At 36.5% G+C, this 26,093-nt stretch overlaps 2 protein-coding genes across 3 annotated transcripts in view; both read left to right on the top strand.

Annotated features, from left to right (window-relative positions):
• LOC113240121 overlaps nt 1–11,583 on the top strand; it is a 146,698-nt gene extending 135,115 nt beyond the window's left edge. The window contains exons 3-4 of one of the 2 annotated variants that reach the window (XM_026477345.1): nt 7,730–8,205; nt 8,477–11,583. In XM_026477345.1, the coding sequence (XP_026333130.1) occupies nt 7,730–8,205; nt 8,477–8,494 (494 nt within the window). In that variant the 3' untranslated portion in view covers nt 8,495–11,583. The other variant, XM_026477344.1, reaches the window with a different exon arrangement.
• Nucleotides 11,584–16,037: 4,454 nt separating this feature from the next.
• On the top strand, nt 16,038–25,206 carry LOC113240127 (phosphatidylethanolamine-binding protein homolog F40A3.3-like). The gene is made up of 4 exons (XM_026477352.1): nt 16,038–16,072; nt 20,578–20,664; nt 24,480–24,603; nt 24,782–25,206. Exons 2-4 carry the CDS (start codon nt 20,584–20,586, stop codon nt 24,997–24,999), a joined length of 423 nt encoding a protein of 140 aa, XP_026333137.1. The 5' UTR covers nt 16,038–16,072; nt 20,578–20,583; the 3' UTR covers nt 25,000–25,206.
• Nucleotides 25,207–26,093: the final 887 nt, after the last annotated feature.

Below are 26,093 nucleotides of genomic sequence, written 5' to 3'. Positions count from 1 at the left end.
CCTGTAATATTAACTATTGTGTGTAAATAGTTTTTATGAAACATTATGGAAGAAATTACTTAATAATACTAGTTAGCCTATATACAGTAACACTGCTCGGCACAGATCTCCAATGCGGATTGGGAACTTCAGCAGATATGTGCTGGTTTCTTCACAATGTTTTCCTTTACTGAAAAGCTCATGGTAAATTTCGGAAAATTCAGAGATGCAAGCCCGGATTCGAACCCGTCTGCTTGAGAGGCGGTAGGCAAACCACTATGCTACCACTGCTATTAAAATATAAATAGTCTTATCATTTTACAAAAATTGCATAGTTTATCGAATTTGGTGACGTATTTCATTATTTTAAATTCAGAAAAATGAAAGCATTGCTAACTTATTTTTGCTTTTAGATGTGATTCTATTTACGATACTTGTGAAATTGTTATTCGTCCCGCCACTTGATATTATAAAAAATTCCCTATAAATCCAATTTATAATTTTTTTTTTTAGTTCATCGCTAGTCTAATCACGATGTCAGTTACAGTCATTGCAGTCACCCACAAACACAGTTCTCTCTAAAGTTACCGCAGCTAATATTGGCAATACGTATTTACATACGAATGCAATTGTTTCGCAAAATAAATTCGATGCCTTATGCCCGTGTGTTACGAATGCGGACAAATGCATGTCGCACGTTATGCAAGTCCTTTCAGTGTTTACTTTTACCACATTTTTTCGCTTTATTTAAAAAAATAATACGCATTTTACCTCCTCTATGGTCGAAGATGGAGGCCCAAGTTCTACCGTTCAGGGAACAAGTTTGCAGGCAGTGAATTCCACTGGCTAGCCGTTCGTCATATAAATGTGGAACCGAAACGCTTCGAGAAAGTCCTTGGAATATTAGGTAAAACCCCCAGCATACGTCTAGGCCCCCGATAATTTGAAAGGTGAAAGCGGAATTAAATCGTGCAATTTCTCACGTATATTCTAGCCATGGCGAAATAAAAATGAATAATATTCTTTGAAATGATGATAAAATTTACGAAACCATTTCAGTCTCTCTCTCTTGAGTCAATGCTCATTAGATTTGTTGATAGTCTTAAGCACCCAGTAAACGATCCAATTTGCTTGTCAAATTTAACGTTTCTCAAACCATGCCGCAAATTATCAAAAATCAAATAATGTTCTATATGCTTGTAGTTCAGACTCGGCCTTTAGGCGACAACTGACTTTTTGTTTGACAAACATGCCAATGCTGCCAATCTAGATTTCACATTGTTGAAATCTTATTGTACATTATGGTTTTGCAATAAAATATTGAGTATTGAGTATTTCCGTCAAACGTGTAATTTTTTGACAAACGCATCAAACACGACTGTAGACGGCCAAAAATTTTGACAAATATGTAGAATATTACAAATATTTTGATCGTTCATGGGGCGCTTTAAATGAAATAGGGTTTGAGAAGAACGTAAAATGAAAAAAAAAAATCTAATATGCACAGCAAATGAGTGAAACAATTTTAATGTGCTAGTGAATGTATTTTCTTTCGCCTATTCAGTCATCGTCTTCTTTAGATAACAATTCGCACAGGAAGTATTTCGATTGGCTAAGGATAGGAACAAGATTTCCACAATGACGGCCAATCTCCAGAGTCCCAAGTCTGCTAATTTTAAATCATCTCAGTTGTGTGTTCATAGTGTCAATGCCAGGATATTGCACGTTATTAATCTGCTATAAGTTAAGAGTAGTAGCTTTCAGTGGTTCATTATAAACTGTACGTTTATTTTTGTAAAAGTTTATTAAGGTGTACTTGCAACAATTCACTTGCCTTCCAGCTTTTGCAAATCTGTCTTCGTGCCATCGCCATTCGTGCAAATTAACTGTCGCGCTATTCTAATGCCATTGCAATTTTTGTTTGCTCTTCAATGGCGAGTCGGGGATACATCGATAGTGTAATGTACTAATATTATTACATATTTAACTCGAAGACTAAACTGCTGATTATAGGAGATAAAAATTAAGACATGTATAGTAATTTCTATGATAGTTTAGTAAGTCATCAGTCAGATCGTTAGTGATTTAATGAATGAATGATAATGGCACAGGCCATTCCACTGACACTACACTGAACTGTTGTGGGAGGCACTTTAAGAACACAGGACACAAAAAATGTATATTTAACTATATCGAGTCTGCAATTAAATTCAACAAGTATCTAGAAAATTATTATTGCAGTGGGTTACGTTAAAGAGTATATCGTTGTATAGCTAGTAACATCAAATACATTGTTGTCCAAATCAGTACCGCGTGGATAATCAACTGTGAAATTGCCTTTTACCGTGGTAACACAAAAGATATTGCTGTTCCACTGTGTAAACATATACAATGTTTGTACCTAATTCAATTTTATGTTCGCCATTTTAAAAACTTACTGGCTTAATCTGATAATTTGATGAATTTTGTGCTAAGAGAGCAGGCTTCATAAATTTTCATACAAATAACCTAACCTAACGTAATTTTTGTGAAGATAATATAAAATTTTTTGACTACTCTTAAAAAGTATAACCATAGTTACAATTAAATTAAATAAATAAACGCACACAGCCATCGCCCCGCACTAGGAAAACTCTGTGTCGCGTGTGCCATGAACACACAAACACAACCACAAGTTGCTCCCAAACTCACGAGAGAAATAGTAGGCCATACATACCTATATTTCTCCCAGCCCGGAAATCGAATGGTCACTGTTCGGCCACGGAGACAGTTAATAAGTTATATTCACTAGTTTGATATAATTATTAATACAAAGATTGAACACAAAGAAAAATACTTTCAATCTCACAGGACTCGAATCTGTCTGTTTTGCCAACATGGAACAAACGCTCTGAGTCAGCAGACCTTTACGAATTTTTCTATGCGTTTGTTACAGGGGGCCTACTCTGACTGAGCTCTTAGAGAAATCCTATGTATGACCTCACAAAAACAATTCGCTGCAGTTTATGTTTCCCATTCGAAATCAGTTCACCTTTTCTTTCATAGCAAAATCTATCACGACTATCTATCTATCTATCTGTAAAAATAAGCAATTCAAAAAAGTTACAACGTCACTAACTTTTTTAGATTTTGGTACGTTTTTAAGAAATTTCGTTTAAGTTTCATTATATTTTTAATTAACCGACTTCAAAAAGGAGGAGGTTCTCAATTCGACTGTATGTCCTTTTTTTTGTATGTATGTTACGCGATAACTTCGGTATTTGTGAACCGATTTTCATGATTATTTTTTGTTGGAAAGGGGGTACTTCCATAGTGGGACCCATTTCATTTTGAAGAAAATCATCCACCTTTAAGTGTGGCTGTTCACGCATGAAGATTCAATTTTATAAATAGCGCCTAACTTTATTTATTTATTTTTTTATTTATTTATTTATTTCAGGCAACTAGGACCCATAAATACATACCTTACAGACTAACATACATATAATATAACAATAATATAATAAAACAATAACAGAAATATTAAATAAATACCTTACGGACTAATCATAAATACAATATAACATGATAATATACATATAACCCTATTTAACTTTAATTTAGGAGCAATTATTTTAATGGTTGATTTTGCTAATTCTCCAATCCAAGGCGTTTTTCTCTCCATATACTGTGAGTAGTGAGAACCGATTATTATTATCTCCAGTGTGAAGTCCTGTATAGTGGCGAACTAGAGGATGTTTCAATAAAACTTAGCAAATAGACGTAATTCCACGTACTTTTGAGGTCAGTTTTTTTAGTACTGAAATTATTTCATAAATATTTGTTATCTATAAAGGCTATATAGCCAATGGTCAATAAATAAATATAGTGTTTTTTGAAAATGTTAGTTCCAGTTCCCAAAAGTATTGTTGATAAATTATTGGCATGAATGTTATTGCAATTTTAATAATTTGAAAAATTTTATTTACCGAAAATCGTGAAATAACTTTTAATTATTGTTGCCAAATTTGACTTTAATGCAATCAATGAAAATGTAATAATACAAGATACGTTCCAATTATGTTATCAAATTACAAACTCACCTTATTAATTTTAATGATAATGACTAGACATGACATGTAATTTTGTCGTACGACAAATTGTAAAGTATGATTGAAAAGTTGCCGATATTACAAAACAATGTAATAAGTATAAACAATAAAAAAATATATAATAATAAAATTAATAAAAAATATAATTACCTACTCCCATTTTGAACACAATCGGTTAATAGTGCTTGAACGCTCCCAGGATATGCGATCAGGATATGATATCATATGATTTAGTATGTAGTTCCCTTTTTTTCCATCCTCTAAGGTAGTTCCATCTCGCACTTGTCAGATGTCAGCTAACCAGCCAGAGACAATAATTAATGTTTAAAAAGTAAAACTCATCATCCTGTCTTGCCAATCCCGTTCAACTTTGTGTAGGTCATGATATCATGATACGAATTTAAGCAATTCAGTTTTACCACGTCATGTGAATTGCATGGAACTTGGCGGGTTGCTTATAAGCTCATAGTAGGGCCTTTGATCTTTGTTTTTTTTTGTTGTTAACAGCTTTTTTGCCAGACATCTATGAAACATCTACGGAGAAGTAGATTTCTCACAGATGGTTTTACGGCAAATTAAAAACAAAGATTTGCAACAAGCACATAGAAAAATTCGTAAAGCTCGCTAGTTCTGACCGTGAATTTTTGGCATAGCATCTCCCACCCTACCGTGGCAGATGATACACTGCTGGTAAACATTGGTTCGAATTCTCTTTCACAAATACGTTCGATCCGGCTGGGTGCGAACCAACGTCTTCCAGCAAACCGTGCCCGATGCTATGCCAACTAAGCTACGGAACGAATTAGCGGACCTTACAAATTTTGCTGTGCGCTTGTTGCAGATCTTTATTTTGGTTTTTAACGAGCTTCAGATCCTATATTTTAGTTGTGGTCCACCGTACTAGTAAACATTTCGAAAACGTCATTGAGCATTTCTACTGCCGAATGGAAGAACCTGCAAGACTGTTTAGACATACGTGAAGTTTATTTCAGTTGTGTCTACATCACTACGAGTGATTTTACGGCAAAAATCCTTTGTAAAGTCATGTGTTGCAAGTTGGCAAATTGCATATTTTGTGGTAATCATAAACCTATTTTGACTTCAGTCATGTGGTAACCCGACACTTTGTCACTATTGCACCTACAGGTTGATGGAACTAACACGGCTTTACGATTCCCAGTGCGCTTACATAAAGTCATCAATGTAATAGCCGCAGAGATTCGAGTTTGTGACGCCTCATTCGCATAGGCTTTCGAAACTTTAGGGTTTGGAAAGAAAGTTTACAGCTCACGTTTGCAATGAATATTTATATATATGTTGGTAGTATTGGGTTTATTTACTATTGTTGTTTTATTGTTAGAATTATCATAAGAGACGATTTCAGTGCTGTTACACTTGTGTGTCGCCAACCTAGCAAACTATTCGCATTTATCACCTCGTTTATTTGACATCTGCGACTGATATGTCTTCCAACCGCTCTTTGATGGGAATGTTAATAATTTCAAGTATTTTCGGTATTGACCAAACGAGATTAACTACATTGCGTATACATTATCGTGTGAACAGAAATAACTTCAGATAAATACGTAAAGTCTGAACTTCAAACGACTGGTCATAAATGTTTGTATAAATATAACGTTTTATTTCCTAAACATACTTTCTAACGTTTCCAAGTTTGTACGTATTGGAATCGTGTACATTTCTAAAATCAAACACCGAACTCTACAGGGAAAAAATGGTCGTTCCGGGATTTAATCTACGCCCTAGAAATCCTCAAATGTTCACCACTGGCACCACCTCTTGTACAACAGCTCTTAAGAAAAAAGTACGCCCTTAACATGGTGCCTCAATCTACAACAAACTGCCACTAAAAATCCTATCCTTGGATATGTTCAGGAGGGAATTGTCAGGTCTATTGATTAAAAAATGCTATTACAAGGTTGATGACTATTTGAATGACAATATAGTGTGAATTATTATAATGTATATTCTTATAATTGAATATTACACAATAGAATGCATTTAAATTTTATCTGACATCGAATAGATTTATTAGTTAACCTTGAAATGTTAATTAAATATTTAGATAAATGAGATTAGATAAAATTTTCGTATGCCTCTATAAGAGGTGCATCATAGCTGTGTTAAACTAGACTGTACACCCTATCATGTTATGACCTATGATGACGAATAAATATATTAATTGATTGATTAAATGTGTGTTACATTTATATTATGGCAAATTATTTATTTACCTTAGAGTACTAAATTACTAACGCGCATTTTTTTATAGTTTGCTCTCAACCTATGCACTATTGACGGATGGCGTCAGCTTGCATATTTTTTACGGTCACATTAGCAATAATTGTTCACTCCCTGGTGAGAAAAATTGCTCGAATAGGTATAAATTTAGATTTGCAAAGAATTAAAACCTTCTGAATAAATGTCACCATATCGTACCACAACAAAAAAATACTATTTTTTAAGGTAACAGCACTAGCAAATGGTGTATAGCCAATCACTTCCATTCGGATTCCAATAAGAGTCGCGAAAAGGATAAAATGCTTACATGCGTCGGCTTACACATTACTGAACAACTTAAAAGTCTTAGATGTTCAATAATAGTTAATACTAAACTGTAGTGCATAAAAGATGCATTTGACATACCACTAAGAAAGTAACATTAATACGCTTAAAGTTAAGTTTTAAAATTAAAAGCCATCAGAGCGATGTTTCTAATACTTTTACATTATAAAAACAGTGAGTCCCAAAACATATCCTTGAGCGACACTCACTCTTTTAAAAGCTGTTATTGAAACAAAAACAATGATTCTGGCTTGTAATACTCTCTTCACCTTGCCATTTTGCCGAATGGTTCGATTTGAGATGTAATATTTAAATTGGGCAATTCACAAAGCATTTGTTTGATATTACCGACACAATCAAGAGCCTCTCTGTGTTCAATTAGAAATCGTACATCGAAAGTACATGTATTTTATGGACATCTTTTATTATTTGTAGTGCAGTATTTTAATGACACAGTTCCCTGTAAATGAAACGTAATATACGTCTGCTAAGTGTATTGTTTTTTTCTTGGAAAATTGCTCAGTATTTTATCTAATGTATGTGTAAGGTATACATTACATCACTCCCACCTTCATTACATGCAAGGACTTTAGACCTAACATTTTCCTTTAGACGTTGCGAAAAAAATCCTTGTTTTATTGTCTAGGTCATCAGCATACTTAAGCTAGAGAGCTATTTGAATGCCACAAGACACGGAAGCCTTATTAAGAATATTTTAAAGCATTTAATGTAACTGCATACAATTTGATTCACCTAGTTGACCTTAGCCATTTTAACAAGAATAATTATTTGTCTATATATAAATTTTAATTAATGGATTTTCTTAAATCTTTAAACGGCTTTTGACATAGTTTATTAATTAAACAGGCATGGTCTCGATTTGGTTGATGTATACTAAGACATTCAATTCAATATACATTGCAGCTATAAAAATCATTCATCAGAAAATATCAGAGAAAAATAATAGTATAACAAACGTTTTTCGTACTTCTTTTATTTTATTTTTAGTAGTAAAGATGTTCTCATCAGCAAACAGAATAATTTCAATAACGCAATATTTTCTTCAATTTCAGTGACAACGGGCTACGAATCCGACCGAGAGGAATGGCGAAACAGTCGTTCTCAGTTCTCAACAACAGCATTCGATAGCCTTGCTAGGCCGACAAAAATGGCCATGGCTCTTACCCTGAGGAAACCACCTACCAGAATCGAGCCAATACAATACTATAGGATGCCAAGCGAGATTCCGAAGCTGGCACCTCTGTCTTTCCGTCCTAGCAACTTCGTCCCACGAGCACCAAGGTTACCACGCCCTATGACAGAAGTTAAAAGAAACTTAACCACAGACCATAGAAAATTCACATCACTTCAGAACTTAGAATTATCTAAGAAGCTAAGTGAGCCGAAGAAGCAGCCAGAAATGAAGAAGACGAACTATTCTAACCTGTCAACAAGGCTAACGGGGATAACGAATAAGCTAAGGGACTTGGGAAATCCAAGTAATACACTAGGACGATTCAAGGCCCAATCACATGGTGATGTGGCGAATTTGAAACCAGTACTAAAGAGTCAAGATGGGGGGAAAAGATCAGTTGTTAGGACATGCAGCGCTGAACCACCAAAGAAAGTCACTTTCAGCGCATTTGCTACCGTCCAAGTCGTATAAAAACTTAGATTCTGTTTAGTTAAGAGTTTTCGTGTGAGTTATTTTGTGTTCTATTTTAGGTAGAGAAGTTGATTGACACCTTTTCCAGTAGACTATAGACGTTTTTGTTGATTTTAACGCAAATCAATTATGAATTATTGATTTCAACGTCCAATTAAAACCAGATAGATGATATCTACATTTTAGATTTTAAGAAGTAGATATACACACATGACTTGCTTCAACAATATTGATAATTAAATAAGGTGGAAATGGGCTTCTCTTGTACTGTATTATATTTAGGGCAGAAAACAGGTCGGGATTTCTGTGTTAATAACAAGTTTTGTCTTAATACTGCGGCTATCCGCGTTTAATTATGGAATTATAATACGAAAGAATTGCTTTTATTAAAAAAAGTTCTGTTAGGGCTTGAATCCTGCCATTAGATGAACTTTAGTTCGTGAATGTATATCGCTATAGACCCATCAACTGCCTTACTTACAACTGAGCGAGTTCCTTCGCGTCATTTGTTGTGATCAGCAGAAGTAAAACATTGTATCGATGGCTTCCTAGAATAGTGACCTATCTCAAAAGCTTCTAATTCACAAGGAAGATGGTTTAAAAAACCTGAAACGTGTCTAACGCGCAAAATTGACACATAGTAGACAGTCTCAACGTTGTCAGTAGACAGTCTCAACGTTGTCATGTGATTATTAACCAATGAAAAGCTCGATGTCTCATTCGCAGTAAAATTCAGCACTTTCTGATCAAACGTCAGTAATAAGTCAAAAAAGGAACTATTTTGAAATGGGATATTCTTAATGAGCAGTGATATGTATTGCTCTGGATTCAAGCCTTACAGCTGTGATTAACTGAAATAATACTTCTTCAATTTTTAAAGAATTAATTGTGATTTAAACAAATCTAATGTGACTTTTGCAAAAAATTGTGCTCTACACTTTGTGTACCCAAATAATTCGTTATTTTTTTTATTCTGAGTAATAATGTTCATACTTTATTATAATTATTGTGTGTAAATAACATATATATTATTGAATAATATTATTATTTATTATCATTCTAATTCTGAACTGACAAAGACGTTTATTATATATTTGACGTAGTCGTTTATTTACTATCTAGCTAGTTAACTGCATATTTGACCCATTTTTTACCTCAGTTTTGCCATTTCTACCACTGTTTTTACTAATTACCTGTCAAACTTTTGACAGTGTTGCCATTGAATCTACTGTTGCCGTCAATTTAAAGAAAATCAATCAAACTGTCATATGTATGTTTTTAAATCAATCAATGTGTCAAAATTTCTCGTAGTTTGACTTTTGTTCTTTCTTTTCATAAAACCTTGAAAATAGGGCCTTCACATTAGACACTTATAGAATCACCTCAGTGGCGCTACTGTGGCGCTGCAGTAACGCCACTACGAATTTTCATACAATATTGAGAAGCGCAGTTGCAGCACCACAGTCGTGACACGCGCGCGCCACTGTCACAACTAGTGTAATAAAAATTACTGAAGCGCCATTACAGCCGCTACTACAACCTAATTTGAAAAGTTTCTTGATTGGTTAAACTGTTGACAATATTAAGAAAACGATAAGAGCCAGTATAATTTGTACTATTGTCGCATACTAAATTTCCAATCATTATGCTGAAGGGATAACTAAATATTACAATACATACGTAATTAAATAAAAAAATTTTAAGCGTTCATATTGTCAGAATTATCCGAATGGTCTACAAGATTTTTAGCTGTGGTTCTATCCATCAAAATTACTCCTTAAAAATCCTTTATGTGTTATCGTGTGTGATGGTTTTGGAAGGGTAAACAACCAGGAAATTAGCGGGCTATATTACTAACGTCATAAACAATAACTTTTGTTCCATGACTTTTATTAAATACAAAAATAATTTAAAATTTAAATAGATCGCTCTAAACGGTGATAACTCTAAGCGGTAACAAAAAAAGCACTAACGTGAATCAACATGATATCAGTCCCATACAAAACACAGGAGCGGGGGTGTAGGTCGTCGTCGGAAGGACGCTTGAACATTTGAACTTATTACTAATCTAAAAAGTGTCAAATAGTACAACAAAAACTTAAAAGTATATTTTTGGTAAATTCATTACGTTTTGTAAAAATTAACGAAACAAAAGTTTTTGTTAAGACCTACGAGGTCAATAGTATTTTACAAATAACTCTGTATATCGACGGTAGAAATTTGAAATGTCGTAAGGAATATTTTGGTGGGAAATGTTCCTTACCACAAAATGTCGCTTACGACATTTCAAAATTACCTACATCGACGAAATTATTATCCTTATATCGACGGTAGAAATTTGAAATGTCCTAAGAGACATTTTGTCGTAAGGTCATTATGCCTTTTAAGGACATTTCAAATTTCCACCGTCAACATAGAAAATGAATCAGAAAGTGCTAAATTGTAGACAGCACCTTGCACCTCTGTCCTATGTCTCCTCTCGAGGCCAGATACCACCAACTCCGTGCCTCTACCTTCTTCTATTTTCACCTACACACTATATCTATCATACTCTACTACGTTCTAACACTTAACCGCCGTAACACGACGTTGTCACCCAATATGGATAACACATTTGGTAATGAAATGCCACCAATCTTTAATAGATTGATGTCGGTCACTTTCAAATATATTATTTTTATATTTGACATAAAAACGTATATTAGACTATATATTTATATGTAACAACAACACAACGTTGCAATGCCACAGTAAACTTAAAGTCGAAATTTTCAACTTGCATGGCCTAGTGGACCACCACTATGTATTAGGGCCTTAACCCTGTCTTTAAACGAGATCCATGCTCGGCAATGGAATCTAATACTTCAGTAACTTTTGCACAAAAACTCCGGAACGGACGTATTTTTTTATGTTTGCTTTTATAATAATAAAATGTATACAAGTATAAATGTATAGATATACAGTTTATATTGTCATAGGTGTCTTATTGGCGGCGCTATGGCAAAAAAGCCGTTAAAAACAAAAAACAAAGATCTGCAGCAAAAACTAGTGGTGTACTTTCACAAAAAAATATAAATAAATATAACATACGTACATTCATATTTATCTATGTATAACCTCCTCGTAAGTACTTACGAGGGCGGTTTGATGAAAAACGTGACTTTGAGGTTAAATAGAAACTTTTTTGAGAATGTATTTATAACTCCTTAATAACAACTGACGTTACTTTTTCAAAATTAGCCCGACAAAATAAAAATAAAAAGGTAGGGGAGGTCTATATATATTTTTTGAAGATAGTGAAAACGGAATTTCGAATATTCTGTGTGTCATCTGCAACCACAACATGAAATTTTGTCGAATTATTGTACGAACTTTTACCGCACTCCCCGTATTCACCAGATTTATCTCTTTTATCCATTTAGAGGACGGACGTGATAAGTGAAACAGGGGCTTATTTTTCAGTTTGATAAAAAAGTTTTTTTTTTATGAAGTTATAATATCACTAGTCAAGTTGTATAGAGTAAAGAGGAGATTACGTACAAAATAAACCATAATTTAAAAGAGTGTTTTTTTTCTTCTCAAAGTGACGGACGTACCAAACTACCCTCGTAGGTATGTAATAATCAGAACGGATATTTCTGTTACATGATAAACATATTATGTATTATTGACTTTGTAAATATATTTTATAATCAATTTAATACATACCCATACGTAATAATACATTTTTTCATAATTAAAGTACTTAAATTATTTGTTGTATTTTATAATTACTATTTTTTCTGAATTCTGTGATTACTAGTCGATTTTGTCATTGGTCATAAAAAGTTTTATATAAAATATTCTGAATAATAAAATTATAACTAAAAATCCTGAAATTATACGATTAAATTAGGTCAAAATATATTTTAAAATACTTAATTATCTTCTATTTTTAGTAACTCTTAAGCGATGCAAGAATTTGCACTTTAATATCTGTTTTAAGAGAAAAAGTCATAATTATTGTCATAATAATTTGTAATTAATTCAGAATTATTGTTATAATTATGTGTACGTAGTGATTATTATGTTTGTAATTAACATTTTTGCAGTTTTTAGTTTGTTGTTGTTTCTAGTTTCGCTTTAAATTTGTTGGAAAAATAATTAAATGTGTTTTACTAAATAATATTTTTTTATTTGAAATGTGCCCACAGTGATTTCTGACTATATTGACTTTGAATAGTAGGTTGCCTTCACTGCGTTAACCGTGGCCGCGTAGAGATCTTCCCTCGTTCAGGGTACAAGAGGCACAATAGCAAGTGCTGTGTGGGCTGTGTTGCGGTATCGCAGAACCCCCATTTACACATTTTATCTATGCAGCGACCTAACAGAGTGCGTAGTCGATTCAAGGAAACACTGGCCACCGCAGAATGAAATCGGTTATCGGTATAGGTGGTATTCTCAACGAATTTTAATAATATATATCATTTATAAGACAATAAGTTGAAATACACAGGTACGTTACAGTAAAATTTTAAATACTAGAAAACAAAACTAGGATTAAATCATATGAATAAAATTGGGTCCCAAGGTGCCCAAGATGCCTGGCAATATGAGACAACATCACAAATGTTCCTCCGGGGAAGTACTGAAATAAGGGGGTAGCTCAGATTACGTGGCGAGAGGCATTTCTATAAATTCAAACTGTAATAATCTTTAAGATATTTGGTTTATTTCACTTTTTTACATAATTTTAGTATTGCGTTACAAATCAAAACTGTCTGTCTGTCAAGATCTTCTATTCTTACTTATTTCATTTCTTCGAAAGAATTCTAAATACAAACTAACTCATTCAGCCAGAGATTCTACTCAGAGTACAGCCTAGTCTACATCCCTCTTCCTCACAGCTGAAGGGGTGAACATCCCTAGCTGGTGCTCTACCTATGATAGGCAACTTACATCAGTGATCAGCCTTTACTACAGGCTAGCCACACACTGCTCGGAAGCTATCAACTTACCAACAAGTAACCACCGAGGAGGCTATGGCTTTAGTCTGCCAAAAACCTATCCAAAAAGACAGACCATGACCACGTCCTAAACAAACAAATCAAAAAAATATATAATTACTCGCTATCCTAGCTAAATAGGGAACCTGACTAAACTCTAACACTTTATTTCATCGACCCTAAACTGGCTGAACGACCCTATCAAACTTCTAAACATTGCTACAAAACTATTTCCCTAAACTCCCTAAACCTAAGCTATCTCCAACGTGCATGCTGCCACAATGACGACACAGGCTTGAACATCCATCGGACGATCACTGGGTTACATCACTATTGATCTCCCAGCTGCCTTAGTCCTCATTTTGCAGCTATCACGTTCCATCAGCTTCACTTACTATCTTTAAACAAACAAGAACCAACACACATATAACGCTAACAACATATCCTAACATACACATGGGATGGGGATATCCCATATGAAAGACGCCTAATTAATTAAATAAATATACTTTCCCCGAATGCAGACAGTCCTTGTTCAACTGGAAGGATGAGCACGAACTATTCGCATATACAGGATAATATATCTATCAAATTAAAAAAATATATAAGAAAAACAAAAGTAAATGTTATCTATTTGATGGTGTATCCTCTCCTCCCTTCCTTCCAAGTCTGCATGTACAGGAAAATATTAATTTTTCTCCAATTATTTCTCATAACGTCAATGTGGGACCTTATGTACGCTTTCTTGATGTTGTGTCGTAACAAGACATAAAAATATTCTACACCGGACTTTTCTTCATCGGAATCCTTATCCACGGTTCTTTTTCTTTAAAGCCGGCGCAATCCACCAACTTGTAATAGGGGTCATAGCTCTAATGCATTGCGAGAGGCATTTCTATAAATTCAAACTGTAATAATCTTTAAGATATTTGGTTTATTTCACTTTTTTACATAATTTTAGTATTGCGTTACAAATCAAAACTGTCTGTCTGTCAAGATCTTCTATTTTTACTTATTTCATTTCTTCGAAAGCATTCTAAATACAAACTAACTCATTCAGCCAGAGATTCTACTCAGAGTACAGCCTAGTCTACAGTACTGCCACCTTACCTATTTCTGCCACCAAGCAGTAATGTCAGCATTACTGTGTTCCGGTTTTGAAGGGAAAGGGTGCTGGTGAAATTACAGGCAATGGGAGTTGTCAGCTTATGTCTCTGGATGACGGGCGCAGTGGTAGTAACTGTCATGAACACATTAGTAATGTGAGCAATACTACGTTCAACGTGTCAACGTATGGCTCAAGGTAACGGGCGCAGTGGGAGTGCCCCTCAGATCTTTATGGTTTAAAGCTCTGAGTGGCATTGCAACTGTTATAGACAGGCGTGTAGCTTGATGGTAATCAAATGCACGACTTTTTCGTGCCGTCACTTGAGTTTTATAAACAAGAAATAATCCATTCACTGGCAGGTAAATATTGCATACTATTTATTACTATGCGTAGCACGTTTATGCCGGCACTGTTTTTTTGTTACAATTCCTGTTAAATCCATGTTTCAAGCAAGTAAACTAATTATTATTATTAATCAGTACCGTTTTATGTGGATTGACTCGTATTTGGTGATCTCTTGGCCACAAATACGCAACGGTGCACAGTGGGTGCAAAAACGAGCTTGCCTATCGTAGGATTTTTTGAAAAACGAAATGTTATTTTCGACTGTCAAAGACGTCAAAACACTGAATAATCTACTGGTCACGAGTTTTTTTTCGTGTTAATGTCATAAAAATACGAGTTAGTACATTTCAAATGAGATAGATTTGTTATATTATAATCATAACTTTTTTGTCTTATACGGCAAGGCTGAAACTTTTAGGTGTTGTTACAGAGTCTATGACAAAGTAATAAGACTTGGCTTTTACCCCAGACGTCCCCGTTCAAAATATATAAGTAATAAAAACTGCATATTTGAGCAAGGCCTAAGGGGCAATGTGCCGCAAGAATCAGTTTGTGCAAAATTGGTTTAATCAGTATTGTTACCTGATAGACAACAACTCCATATGACCTTGACCCAAAAGATTCCCTTCAAAAGATATGAATTCATCATGCATATTTGGGCGATATTGTCTAAGGGGGTAATGTGATGTATGCTGAACGCACCACCGTTGCTGAATACATCAAGTTCACACTTGTATGGTTTGCCGAATCGTTTTTCTGGACGGTTTCTGGGGGTGAATGCGATTCTACACAGAAGGGTGAATTCACAATATAGGTAACACCGTATATGGTGAAAAAAACGGTTCATTTATTTTCCGTGCCGTGTCACTGGAAACGTGAGCGTAGGGTAAAAAAACCGAATCGGTCGCAACCGCAATCACTCGGTTCGGTTTTTCGTACTCCGCCGCAACGTCCTCGTCCATCTTCCACGAAACTGTATTATGAGCGTTGCAGCAAAACTTCCGGTTTCTGCCCCAAAACGGTTCTACCGTAACGGAAAACTGGCTCACAAAACGTATAAATGAGAACGCGTGTACGTTTTTTAACCTGTACGTTTACTGTTTTAAAGTTTATTGTATTGTCAACCCAACGTGCAGATCGTCAAAACCTGTAGTGCTCTCCAGAATCATACTTCGGAATTTGGAGATGTGAATTTCTTGTCATGCTATTTCGTTATCTGCGCGTCGGTTGCTCTCAACCACAATCAGCAGCGCAGTCGCAGGCCAGTGAGCAGTGTTATTTAGGTTGCCGGTAAATATCTACGTTTGAATAGGTAAGTTCAATTTGAAAATAATTTTTTTGCTGAATAACTTTTCTATTTGCACAAGATTTTTCTTTTTTATTTTAGATTTTATATTATTTTATTATAGGCCGTAAAATAACTATTTTTTAAATTTGTGTTAAAAATGTCTATCGGTTTTTGTATCGCACTTGGTGTAATAAAGTCACATTTTGTAAAATGGCAACTTTTCAGGAGAGAGGTTTGAAGATTAAAATAAAATTAATTATTAAAAATAAAATTAGTCGATAGCTTTTTTTACACTTAAATATGTGTAAAAAAAGTTATGAAATTCGTATTATTTTTAAAACTTCATGTGACAAAAGCACTATTCGATATGTTATTTTTGTAAACAGCCATATTTATTTACTAATATTTTTTTGCAAAAAAAAAACTAAGAAACAAAAACAGAATTGTTATAATTATTAATATAAATATCCAACACTTAGAAAAAAATACTTCGATCCGGCCGTATTTGAATCGACGACGTCTCCTAGCAAACTGTGCCAGACGCTATGCCAATTTAAGCCACAGAACGAACCAACGGACCTCCCGAATAATCTATGTGCTTGGTTTTCAACGATTTTTCAGCCGTAGCGCCATCTACGAGAAATCTATGAAAGTATTTCGTTACCCAGTTAGGTACCTTTACAGCTACCAGTCCTGGCTAGAGATGTCGCTATTAACCGTAATGAATTTTTTGGTAAAATGCTAGTGGAGTAATTTCACAATAAAAAAAATTATATGATGGTGGTGAAATATTCTGATATTCAATAGAAATTTAAAAACACGACTAGTCCAAATACTAAGAATACTAGTTAAATGGAGATATAGTTTGGATGTAACCTATACACGTGGTTTTATTATAATAACCGTACGACATCACAGTTACTATCTATGCAAGTCTCCTTCACAAAAATAAATCGGTTTGTTAGGTATGTTTGTTAAAAATATATTACGAGCAAATAAATAATTTATTAATATTTATATCTCTTGGCATATCTCGGGCCTAAATTGCCCTTTTGAGGACAAGCATGGCAATTCATACGGGGCAAGTTATGAATGAAATAAACAGAAAAAGCAAACTAAAACGTGTAATTCTTGTCTCTCTTACACAATTACTCCATTAACTGGTTCTTATGTACGGGATAGTATTTTTTTAAATAACGCCTTTATGGAATAGAATACATTTACGGTCTGAATGTGGTGAACATTAAGGTCTTATGAATATAATTACCTGCTAAACTGCCTCTGTGGCCGAACGGTTACCATGCCGAACTGCCATGTATGTTCCCAACTTATTAATGATATTTACATATATTTATAACTTTTATTTAAATACATACGTGTGTCGTAAATGTGTAGTGTGGCTTAAAAGGAAGGATATACATGTACCATTTCCTCGGGACTCAGTCGACGCCGATACAGGAACGACTGAAAATCAGCGTCTGTTTCGACCGAGATAGACATATTGCTGAGTCGTATCCTTTTCCTCGCTTGAGCCACTGCGCACACTTACTAACTTAAATTAGTAAATCACTTGTTGTTTTCTTTTTAGTTGTAATTTTAGATATAAGTGTGTGTAGTGTTTCAATTCAGTGAATAGACTTCTTTCTTTCTTTCTTTCCATGTAGAGGTCTCAGGTTCGATTCCCGGGCCGGGAGAAATATTTCTATGGCCTACATTTATGGAATTTGTGGTTGTCTATGTGTGTGTCTATGGGACCAGCGACACAGGATTTCCCTAGCGCCGGGCTATGTTGAGTGTGTGCGCTATTATTGTTATTATTAATTACCGTCCTCACAATCTACCCGCTACGGGCGTACAATGTTTAATTGTTGTTGTTTTATGATTTGAAGTGACAGGATGAACAAATTGTGCGCTTGGTGTTAAGCAACATGCCTGTCCATAGCAGTTGTAGTGTCACTCAGAGCTTTAAGTCGCAAAGATTTGAGAGACACTGCCACCGTCCTGTCACCCTGAGACATAAGTTGACCAGTCCCATGTGCCTGTAATTTGACCAGCACTCTTACCTTTCAAAACCGAAACACAGTAATGCTCGGTGGTAGAAATAGGTAGCAGTAGTTGTGGTGGCAGTACTTCCCTAGACGAACGAAAAAATATCCACACTGACCCAACCGGGGATCGAACCCGGGACCGCAGAGATGGCAACACCATGAAACCGGTGTACAAGCCACTCGACCACGGAAGTCGTCAATTGAAATCTATTTGCCAAGTTTTATTAAAATCCGTTAATGAGTAATTAAATTGACCACCTTACATTACATTAATTTACAAATGAGTAATTTACCACCTTTGTAGGTGAATATGTTCTTCAAATTTGAATTTATCCACTACTGAGGGTACCTCCTTTCCAACAAAAAGAATCATCGAAGTGAGTTTACAAATGTCGTGGTAAACGCGTAACATAAACAAAAAAATACAGTCGAAATAAAATTCTTCTCCTTTTTTTGGAGTCGGTTAAAAATTGCCATGCGTGCCAATTTCCACATTCGCAGAAAGGCGACAGTGGAATAGACAAAACTACAGTATCTTTAAAATACAATGATTGTTAGTATAATATAAAAGAAAACTATATTTCTTCGATTTCAATTCACAACCGATTGTTACAATTATGTTACAATAACACTGTTATACAGAATGTACGGCATTTTGCTTTGGGGTAATGCCGCCGATATCAACAGAATCTCTGTCCTGCAGAAACGTGCAGTTAGGGCAATTTACAATCTGGGCCCCAAAGTATCTTTGAGAGATAAGTTTAAGGAAATTAACATTCTTACACTAGCCTCACAGTACATTTATGAAAATGTAATGTATGTTAAAAGGAATAGTAATTTATTTATGAAAAATAGTGACAGACATAACATTAATACGAGGAATAGAAATAAACTAGCTTTTCTTGATAGTCGTCTTCACAAAGTCAAAAAATCATTTAAGGGGCAATGTATACGCTTCTATAACAAGATTTCGGTTGATATACAAAATTTGCCTTACACGAGGTTTAAAACTATAGTAAAACAAAAACTTTATACTAAAGGTTATTATACAACTTCTGCGTACTTGGATGACAAAAATCCGTGGTAATAACCCGTTTAGCTCATGGAGGTAGTCTCGATCTCTGATGTTTCAAATAATAAAAAAAAAATATTGTAAATGTTATTTACAAAGAGCAACCCCTAGAGTTTCTTGCTCATTCTTCTCAGGGGAATCTGCCTTACGAATGAGCGGTAGAGTTTAACCATTGTGACGATTTCAAGTGTAATAATGCTTACCTATGAAATAAAGATTATTTTGAATTTGAATTTGAATTTGTATAAAAAAATATCACTGAAAAGCTCTTCAAATATTTGTCTTTTCCTTTGTGGCTTTTCTTCCGTCTTAACCTTAACTTTGACATAGATTTACCTTTTTTTATGATATCAGTGACGGGACGAACAAGCCGTGAGCCGGGTGTTAAGCGACACGTCTGTCCATAGCGGTTGCAGTGTCACTCAGAACTTTAAATCGCAAAGATCTGAGAGACTCTACCACTGCGCCTCCTGAGACATAATTTGACAAGTCCCAATTTCACCAGTACCCTTACCCTTCAAAACCAAAACGCAGTAACGCTCACATTACTGCTTGGTGGCAGTAGTCTCTGGACGAATTCTTTGAAGATGATCTGATGAGGTCTAAGAACGTCAAATATGCAGGCAAGTTAAACTGCATGTGATTCGAGAATACTTTAGGTTAGTAGCCACTCATCAGGCCGTCTTGGTGGCCTGAACCTCCTCCATAAAAAAGAGCCGTGCTCGACAATGGACCGTACAAGAATCGATATAGTACTGATGGGTGTCACGCACTGCTGGCACCGCTTAAGCATGTCCTATAGATTGTAATGTAACCTGGAGACAGCGTTGCCACACATTGTGGGGAATTTCAGCTCACTTGAACTCGATTGGGGCCTTTGTGGGGATTAGCGCTGTGTGGGTTTGGTTTAATTGGCTCTATTGACGCTATGCCAGAATGCCCGCATTGTCCCACAAAAACCCCAATCAAGCTCAAATGATTTGACATTCCCCACACATTGGCAACGCAGCCTGGAGAGTATAGTAGCCTCCGAAGCCTTCACACATCTTGCTTAGTAAGTTTAAAGTTCAAAATGAAAAAGGGAAAGTATTTTGATCTTTTAAATATTTATCGCACAAGAGATTTTAGTTACCTTCAAAAAATTTAAGAGGAGACATGCTCGTTTCGGCGATTGAGCAGAGAGTGATGACGTAACGAAACAAAATGAGAATGGCGAGATATAGGAGTTAAAGAACATTTGAAAACAAGTGGCCAGAAACCAGGGAAAGGTGATAAAAGGTCACACTACTACGTACTACGGTCGAACTCTTTTCCGAAAAAAAAAGTTAACGTTTCTTTACATGTTTTCAAACATCCTATATACCTATGCTCTGTATATAATCGGGTAAAATGTTTACTTAATTCCTCAGTTCATCATGTCTCTGGTCCCGAAGGCTTTCGAGTCGAGCAAGATTGTGCCTGATGTCATACCAACTCCACCCACCGCCAGCATTGAGGTCAGTGTTTATACTTCTTCATTTAGTGTCAACATCATCATCATGAACTCATGTATACGTCCCGCAGGCAACACCGCGAACGGAACTAAACTATCTTAGCCTAGCTCACGTAGTCGGGGCATCTTTTCATACTTCGATTCACACCGCGAACTAACCGAGCTACCTTTTTTTTATTACCCGGAATCTGTTAAAGATACTCCGGCCCTGCGGGGGCAGAACCGGGGTTATGTGGGACTGGGCTGAACCCTGAATTGGAGCAACCCGACTTCACCAAACCCCCGGGGTGTTCCTCCTCTCCGCTGCAGGTAGAGGCACGGGTACGCTATCGCTCGTCCGCGCCTCCAGCGGCTGGCCGCGCCCAGCGCAGGGAAGAAGGGAGACACAACGGTCCCCCGACTCCAAATGTAAGGCTCGCCGAACACCAGACGAGCTTTCCATCTCGGGCCCCTCCATGCTGCGCAACGAACTCCCCCGAGTCCGCTACCCAGGGGCCATGGGGCCAGGACGAGATCCCCTCAACTGTGAAGTTCAGAGGATGCTCCCCCAGCCGTCGCGGCGGATCTGTTGGTAGGCTCCGCCGCAACGCTCTACGCGCATCCACGTGGACTCTCCGCAGAGAGTTCTTTAGAGCGCCCACCGCACGGGCCAATCGCCCAAATTCGGCCGCGGAGGACAGGACGAGCGGCAACGACACACCGACACGTCTCTTCCCCCGCGACCATCCACACCGCATGCGTCCGCGCGGACCCGCTCGGCCTAGATCGAGACGAACCTACGCGATACACTCTCCTCCTCGGGCCAGCCTAGCTCCATCGGCCGGCCCGTGAGTTCCTCTTAGCTTCACCGTGCTAACTAAACTAACCTAACGGTCCCCACGATCCACGTGTACATAGTTTTCTTTTCATAACATCAAGTGACGGGACGAACAAGTCGTGGTATGTCAGGCGATGGTAAGCTACACGCCTGTCCATAACTGTTACAGTGCCACTCAGAGCTTTAAATTGCAAAGATCTACCACTGCGCCCGTCACAAGTCCCATATTCCTGTACTTTCACTAGCACCCTTACCCCTCAAAACTGGAACACAGTACTGCTGACATTACTGCTTGGTGGCAGAAATAAGTAAGGTGGCAGTAAATTAGCTGGCATCGTTGGTTGTATGCAACGTGAGTTAAGCTGAGTTAGCTAGCTTCGTTCGCGGTGTGGCTTGCGCTTTAGTCCGCCACGTTGACCTAATGCAGGTAGTGGACTACACGTTTTCCGAGGGTTGTCAGCCTCACCGAAAAGCTCATGGTAAATTTCAAATTAAATTTCGCACATAAATTCAGAGGTGCGAGTCTGGATTCGAACCCACGGCCTCTGTTTGAGAGGCGATAGGTCAAACCATTAGAGCGATTGCACACTCCGTCCAATTCGTATCAGTTCCAACTTCGAGAAATAACGGTCCGAAATCTGACGTCCACGAACTAAAACGCGGCAAATTGACAAAATATTTTTTTGACATTTGTCAAAAAAATAAATTTGTGTAAGCTCCGATAAATCGAACACGTTAAGTAATTCTGTTTTTAAAAGAGAATTTCGAGCTCTCTTTTTTGCTATTTCAAAACGGATATTTGACCATTTGTTACTTGTTACATTTTTTGTTACTAGTTACATTTGTGACGGCAGAAATGTCACAGTGATAATTTTATCTCTAGGTGTACAAGAGATACTCGTATTTTCTCGGATTCGTAATAAATACGAATCGGATGCAGCACTGGGCTATCACGGCTTCATTTAGTGTACTTTTCCTTTATTTAATGCCTTGTAAATGTAGATTTCGCCTTATTAAAGAAACTAGACAACAAATCAACCACGCAAAGCTTTCACCCCAGCGGCCGTTGGACACTTAGAAATTCAATAAAGTCATAAATCATTAACCACCTAAACACTAGCATCGCCTCGCCTTAAAACACCTCCTCCACTTACTTAAATGTAAATTGAAATATATCCAAACTTTCTACTCATTCGTAAGGCAGATTCCCTGAGAAGAAAAAATAAGAAACTGTAGGGGTTGCTCTTTTTACGATAAAAAATATTTACAATAATTATCGAGACAACTTGAAAGAACTAAACGGGTCAGTACCATAGATTTTGTCATCCAAGTACACAGAAACAGCATGTATCCGTTAGTATAAAGTTTTTGTTTCTCTATAGTTTTATATCATGCATTTTTATTTGTCGTACCGAGTGACAGACGAACAAGTCGTGCGCGTGGTAAGATACACGCCTGTCCATAACAGTTGCAGTGCCACTCAGAACTTTAAATAACAAAGATCTGAGGGGCACTGCGCTCGTCACCGTGAAACTTAAGCTGACAAGTCCTAAGCGCCTGTAATTCACTAGCCCCTTACCATTCAAAACACAATAACGCTGACATTACTTGTTGGCGGCAAGATAGCATAGTTGGTCGGTAAGATAGCAGTACTTCCCTGGACGAATTCTTTCACAACGAGATCTACCTGCTTCTAATAAACGGCAAATTTTGAATATCAACCGCGATCTTCTTCTATCTTATTTGTACACTTTGTGAAAATAACTGTCAAGAACCGCTAGTTTATTTTTATTCCTCGTATTAATGTTATGTCAACTTATCAATATTTAAAAGTACTTATCACTATTATCTTTGAAAGACCTTGACATTGCCAATTCGATTATAAGACGGCTTATTATTTACATTACATAATAAAATTAATACTTAATCAATTATCTTAAATATCGCGTAATGTAGGTAACTAAATGACAGCAGCACAAGGTCGTAAGTTACATGAAAATAAGCGAGTTCTTTGTAGAGAATTTGTGTAATGACGTTCAATTTCTTTCTTCATGAATGCCAATAGCAACATTTTGTCATCGCAGCGCTCGCCACCGGCAGGGAGTGCATCCTCATACACTGGAACCGACTCGATCTCGTTCTGTACGGTTTCAGAGGAACTTCCTCCCACGTACAATTAGGTCGTGAAATGAGCTCCTTATCGGGGTTTTCCCGCAGGAATACAGCATGGAGTCCATCCGTCCGTCTGTGGTCCTAAAGGGTTGGCAACGCGCTCGTGACGCCCCTGGTTTTGCAGGCGTTCATACGCGACGGTGACCGCTTTCCATCAGGCGGGCCATACACTTGTTTGCTGCCTATATAATAAAAAAATAAAATGAAATAAAATAAAATGTATACGCATTATTTAGCGAGCTTTCATTAAGCGACTTCAAAACAGGAGGAGGTTGTCATTTCGATTGTATTTTTTTTTTGTTTTTGTATGTATGTTACGCGATAACTTCGGCATTTGTGAACCGATTTTGACGATTCTTTTTTTTTTTGTTGGAAAGAGGGTATCTCAGTATTGATCCCATTTAAATTTTAAGAAAATATTCCACCGGGGAGGGTGGCAAATTAGGGGATGAATCCGGTCTTGCGTACTTTCCAGTAACCAATTTCAATAAAATTTAGGAAACAAATTAACTCCACGAACTTTTGAGGTCGGTTTTTAGTACTCTGTACTGAGATTATTTAGGCTTCTAGTTGGCATCTACGACGGCCTAAAGCTGTTCGTTTATGTTCATTCTGCAGTATGGAATTGTAGTGCTTCAGAAGATTTCCATAGCATGAACAAGCATAATTGTCTTTAATCTAAGAGGACACAAAAGTCATTATTATATCCTCATTTTATATCTGCGTCAAGTGTTACTGATTCACTATCGTGACGGCCAGGCAGATCGGAGGAGAAGCAAGAAGATATTTTTATCTACATTAGTCAAAATATAAGTCTAACCTTTTTTCAGCTCAAGTTCCCCAGTGGCGCGCAAGCATCCTATGGCAACGAGCTTACTCCCACGCAAGTTAAGGACCAGCCCACCGTCACGTATGCGGCGGATGCAAGCGCTTATTACACTCTTGTCTTTACCGGTAAGAGATTAAAAGAAAAATGAAAATGGCAAATCAACACAGAACCAAGTGTTATAAAGCGCATGCATAAAAAATTAATGTAAAAACTCATGAATATAAATTTGCTCGTCACAATTTGTAAGGAGTTTCAGCTAAAAATATTCAACTACAATTTAATTTAACCTTTTCTGTGCGATAGATCCCGACAACTATGATGGACCTGAGAAAATTTACAGAGAATGGCACCACTGGCTAGTTGTGAATATTCCTGGGAACAACGTGTCAGAGGGTGAAGTGTTATCCGGTTACATCGGATCCGGGCCGCCACAAGGCACGGGAATTCATCGCTATGTGTACATACTGTATAAACAGCCTGGAAAGTTGCAGTTCAATGAAAAGAGATTGACTAACAAGTAGGTTTTAAGTTACTTCTATAATCTACAATGTAAACATTTTCTAGGCTTTCTTGTAACATTCTCGACTTCTTTCAAATTCTTTTGATGTACGTTTGAGCTTGTATACGTTGGTAAGGCCGTATAGGACACTTGTACTATAGCATTATTATCATACATCATTATGGTTTAGTCATTTGCTAAAAAATGGGTAAGCCTAGGTTAGGCTCAAACTCGCGCGGTTTAAATATGGCTGAGATTTATAAAACGTACCAAACGACTATTATGAAATAATCTCAATTTTTAATTTAATGTCTTGCTTAAACTTGGTATCATACGAAAAATTTTCTTAGATCGCCATTTTGGCTTAATCGAGGTCAAAGTTCGGCTTTATAAATCTCAGTTTATGACAAGACCATCAAAATACTAGTGTTGCCTAATGCGAGACAAAAATAACAACAAACAGACTGAGGTCTTGGCCTCGCGTTCGTATACAGTCTTGCTCTTGGTCTTAGTTTTACTACAGTGAGATTGTTTTGGTCTTGCAAAAAAGCAAGAACAAGCCGAGGTGTTCCCGAGCCGTGATAGGTAACTGCATTTTACAGTACAAGTACGGCTTAATCGACTATAAACTTAATAATTTGACCTTCACTTCTTCAATTTGACTTCATTCATTTGACCGCAGTCGCATGTATGAAATGAAATAAATGGCATGTATTTAAATGATCATTTTAAATTTGCAAAAGCAGCAGGCAAAAAAGTCTAAACGGTCATCTTTTTTAATGATTGATCGTTGTTCTCTGAGACATGAAATATATTAAATCAATGTACTTTTAATCTGTTCTGAGCTAATGTTTGAACCTGTAAAAAACCTGAAACCATGTTCGGAAACGCTCTGCTTTTTCATATACAAACCTTTTTTATTTCCTGAAAGAAGGTTGCTTCCTGATACCCCGGCCCTGCGGGGGCAGAGTCGGGGTTATGTGGGGTTGGACTGAACCAATCTAATCTACTGAATGGAGGGCGCAACCAACATATGACATATATGAAAAAAATCTATTAAATATTATTTTTGACTATAAAATATTAATTTAGTACGCTTAAACATAATTTAAGTGT

This window comes from Hyposmocoma kahamanoa, unplaced genomic scaffold (assembly GCF_003589595.1).
Source record: "Hyposmocoma kahamanoa isolate Upper Pololo Valley unplaced genomic scaffold, ASM358959v1 120, whole genome shotgun sequence".
Classification (NCBI taxonomy): Eukaryota; Metazoa; Arthropoda; class Insecta; order Lepidoptera; family Cosmopterigidae; genus Hyposmocoma; species Hyposmocoma kahamanoa.
This window is presented reverse-complemented; position numbering and strand designations above follow the sequence as displayed.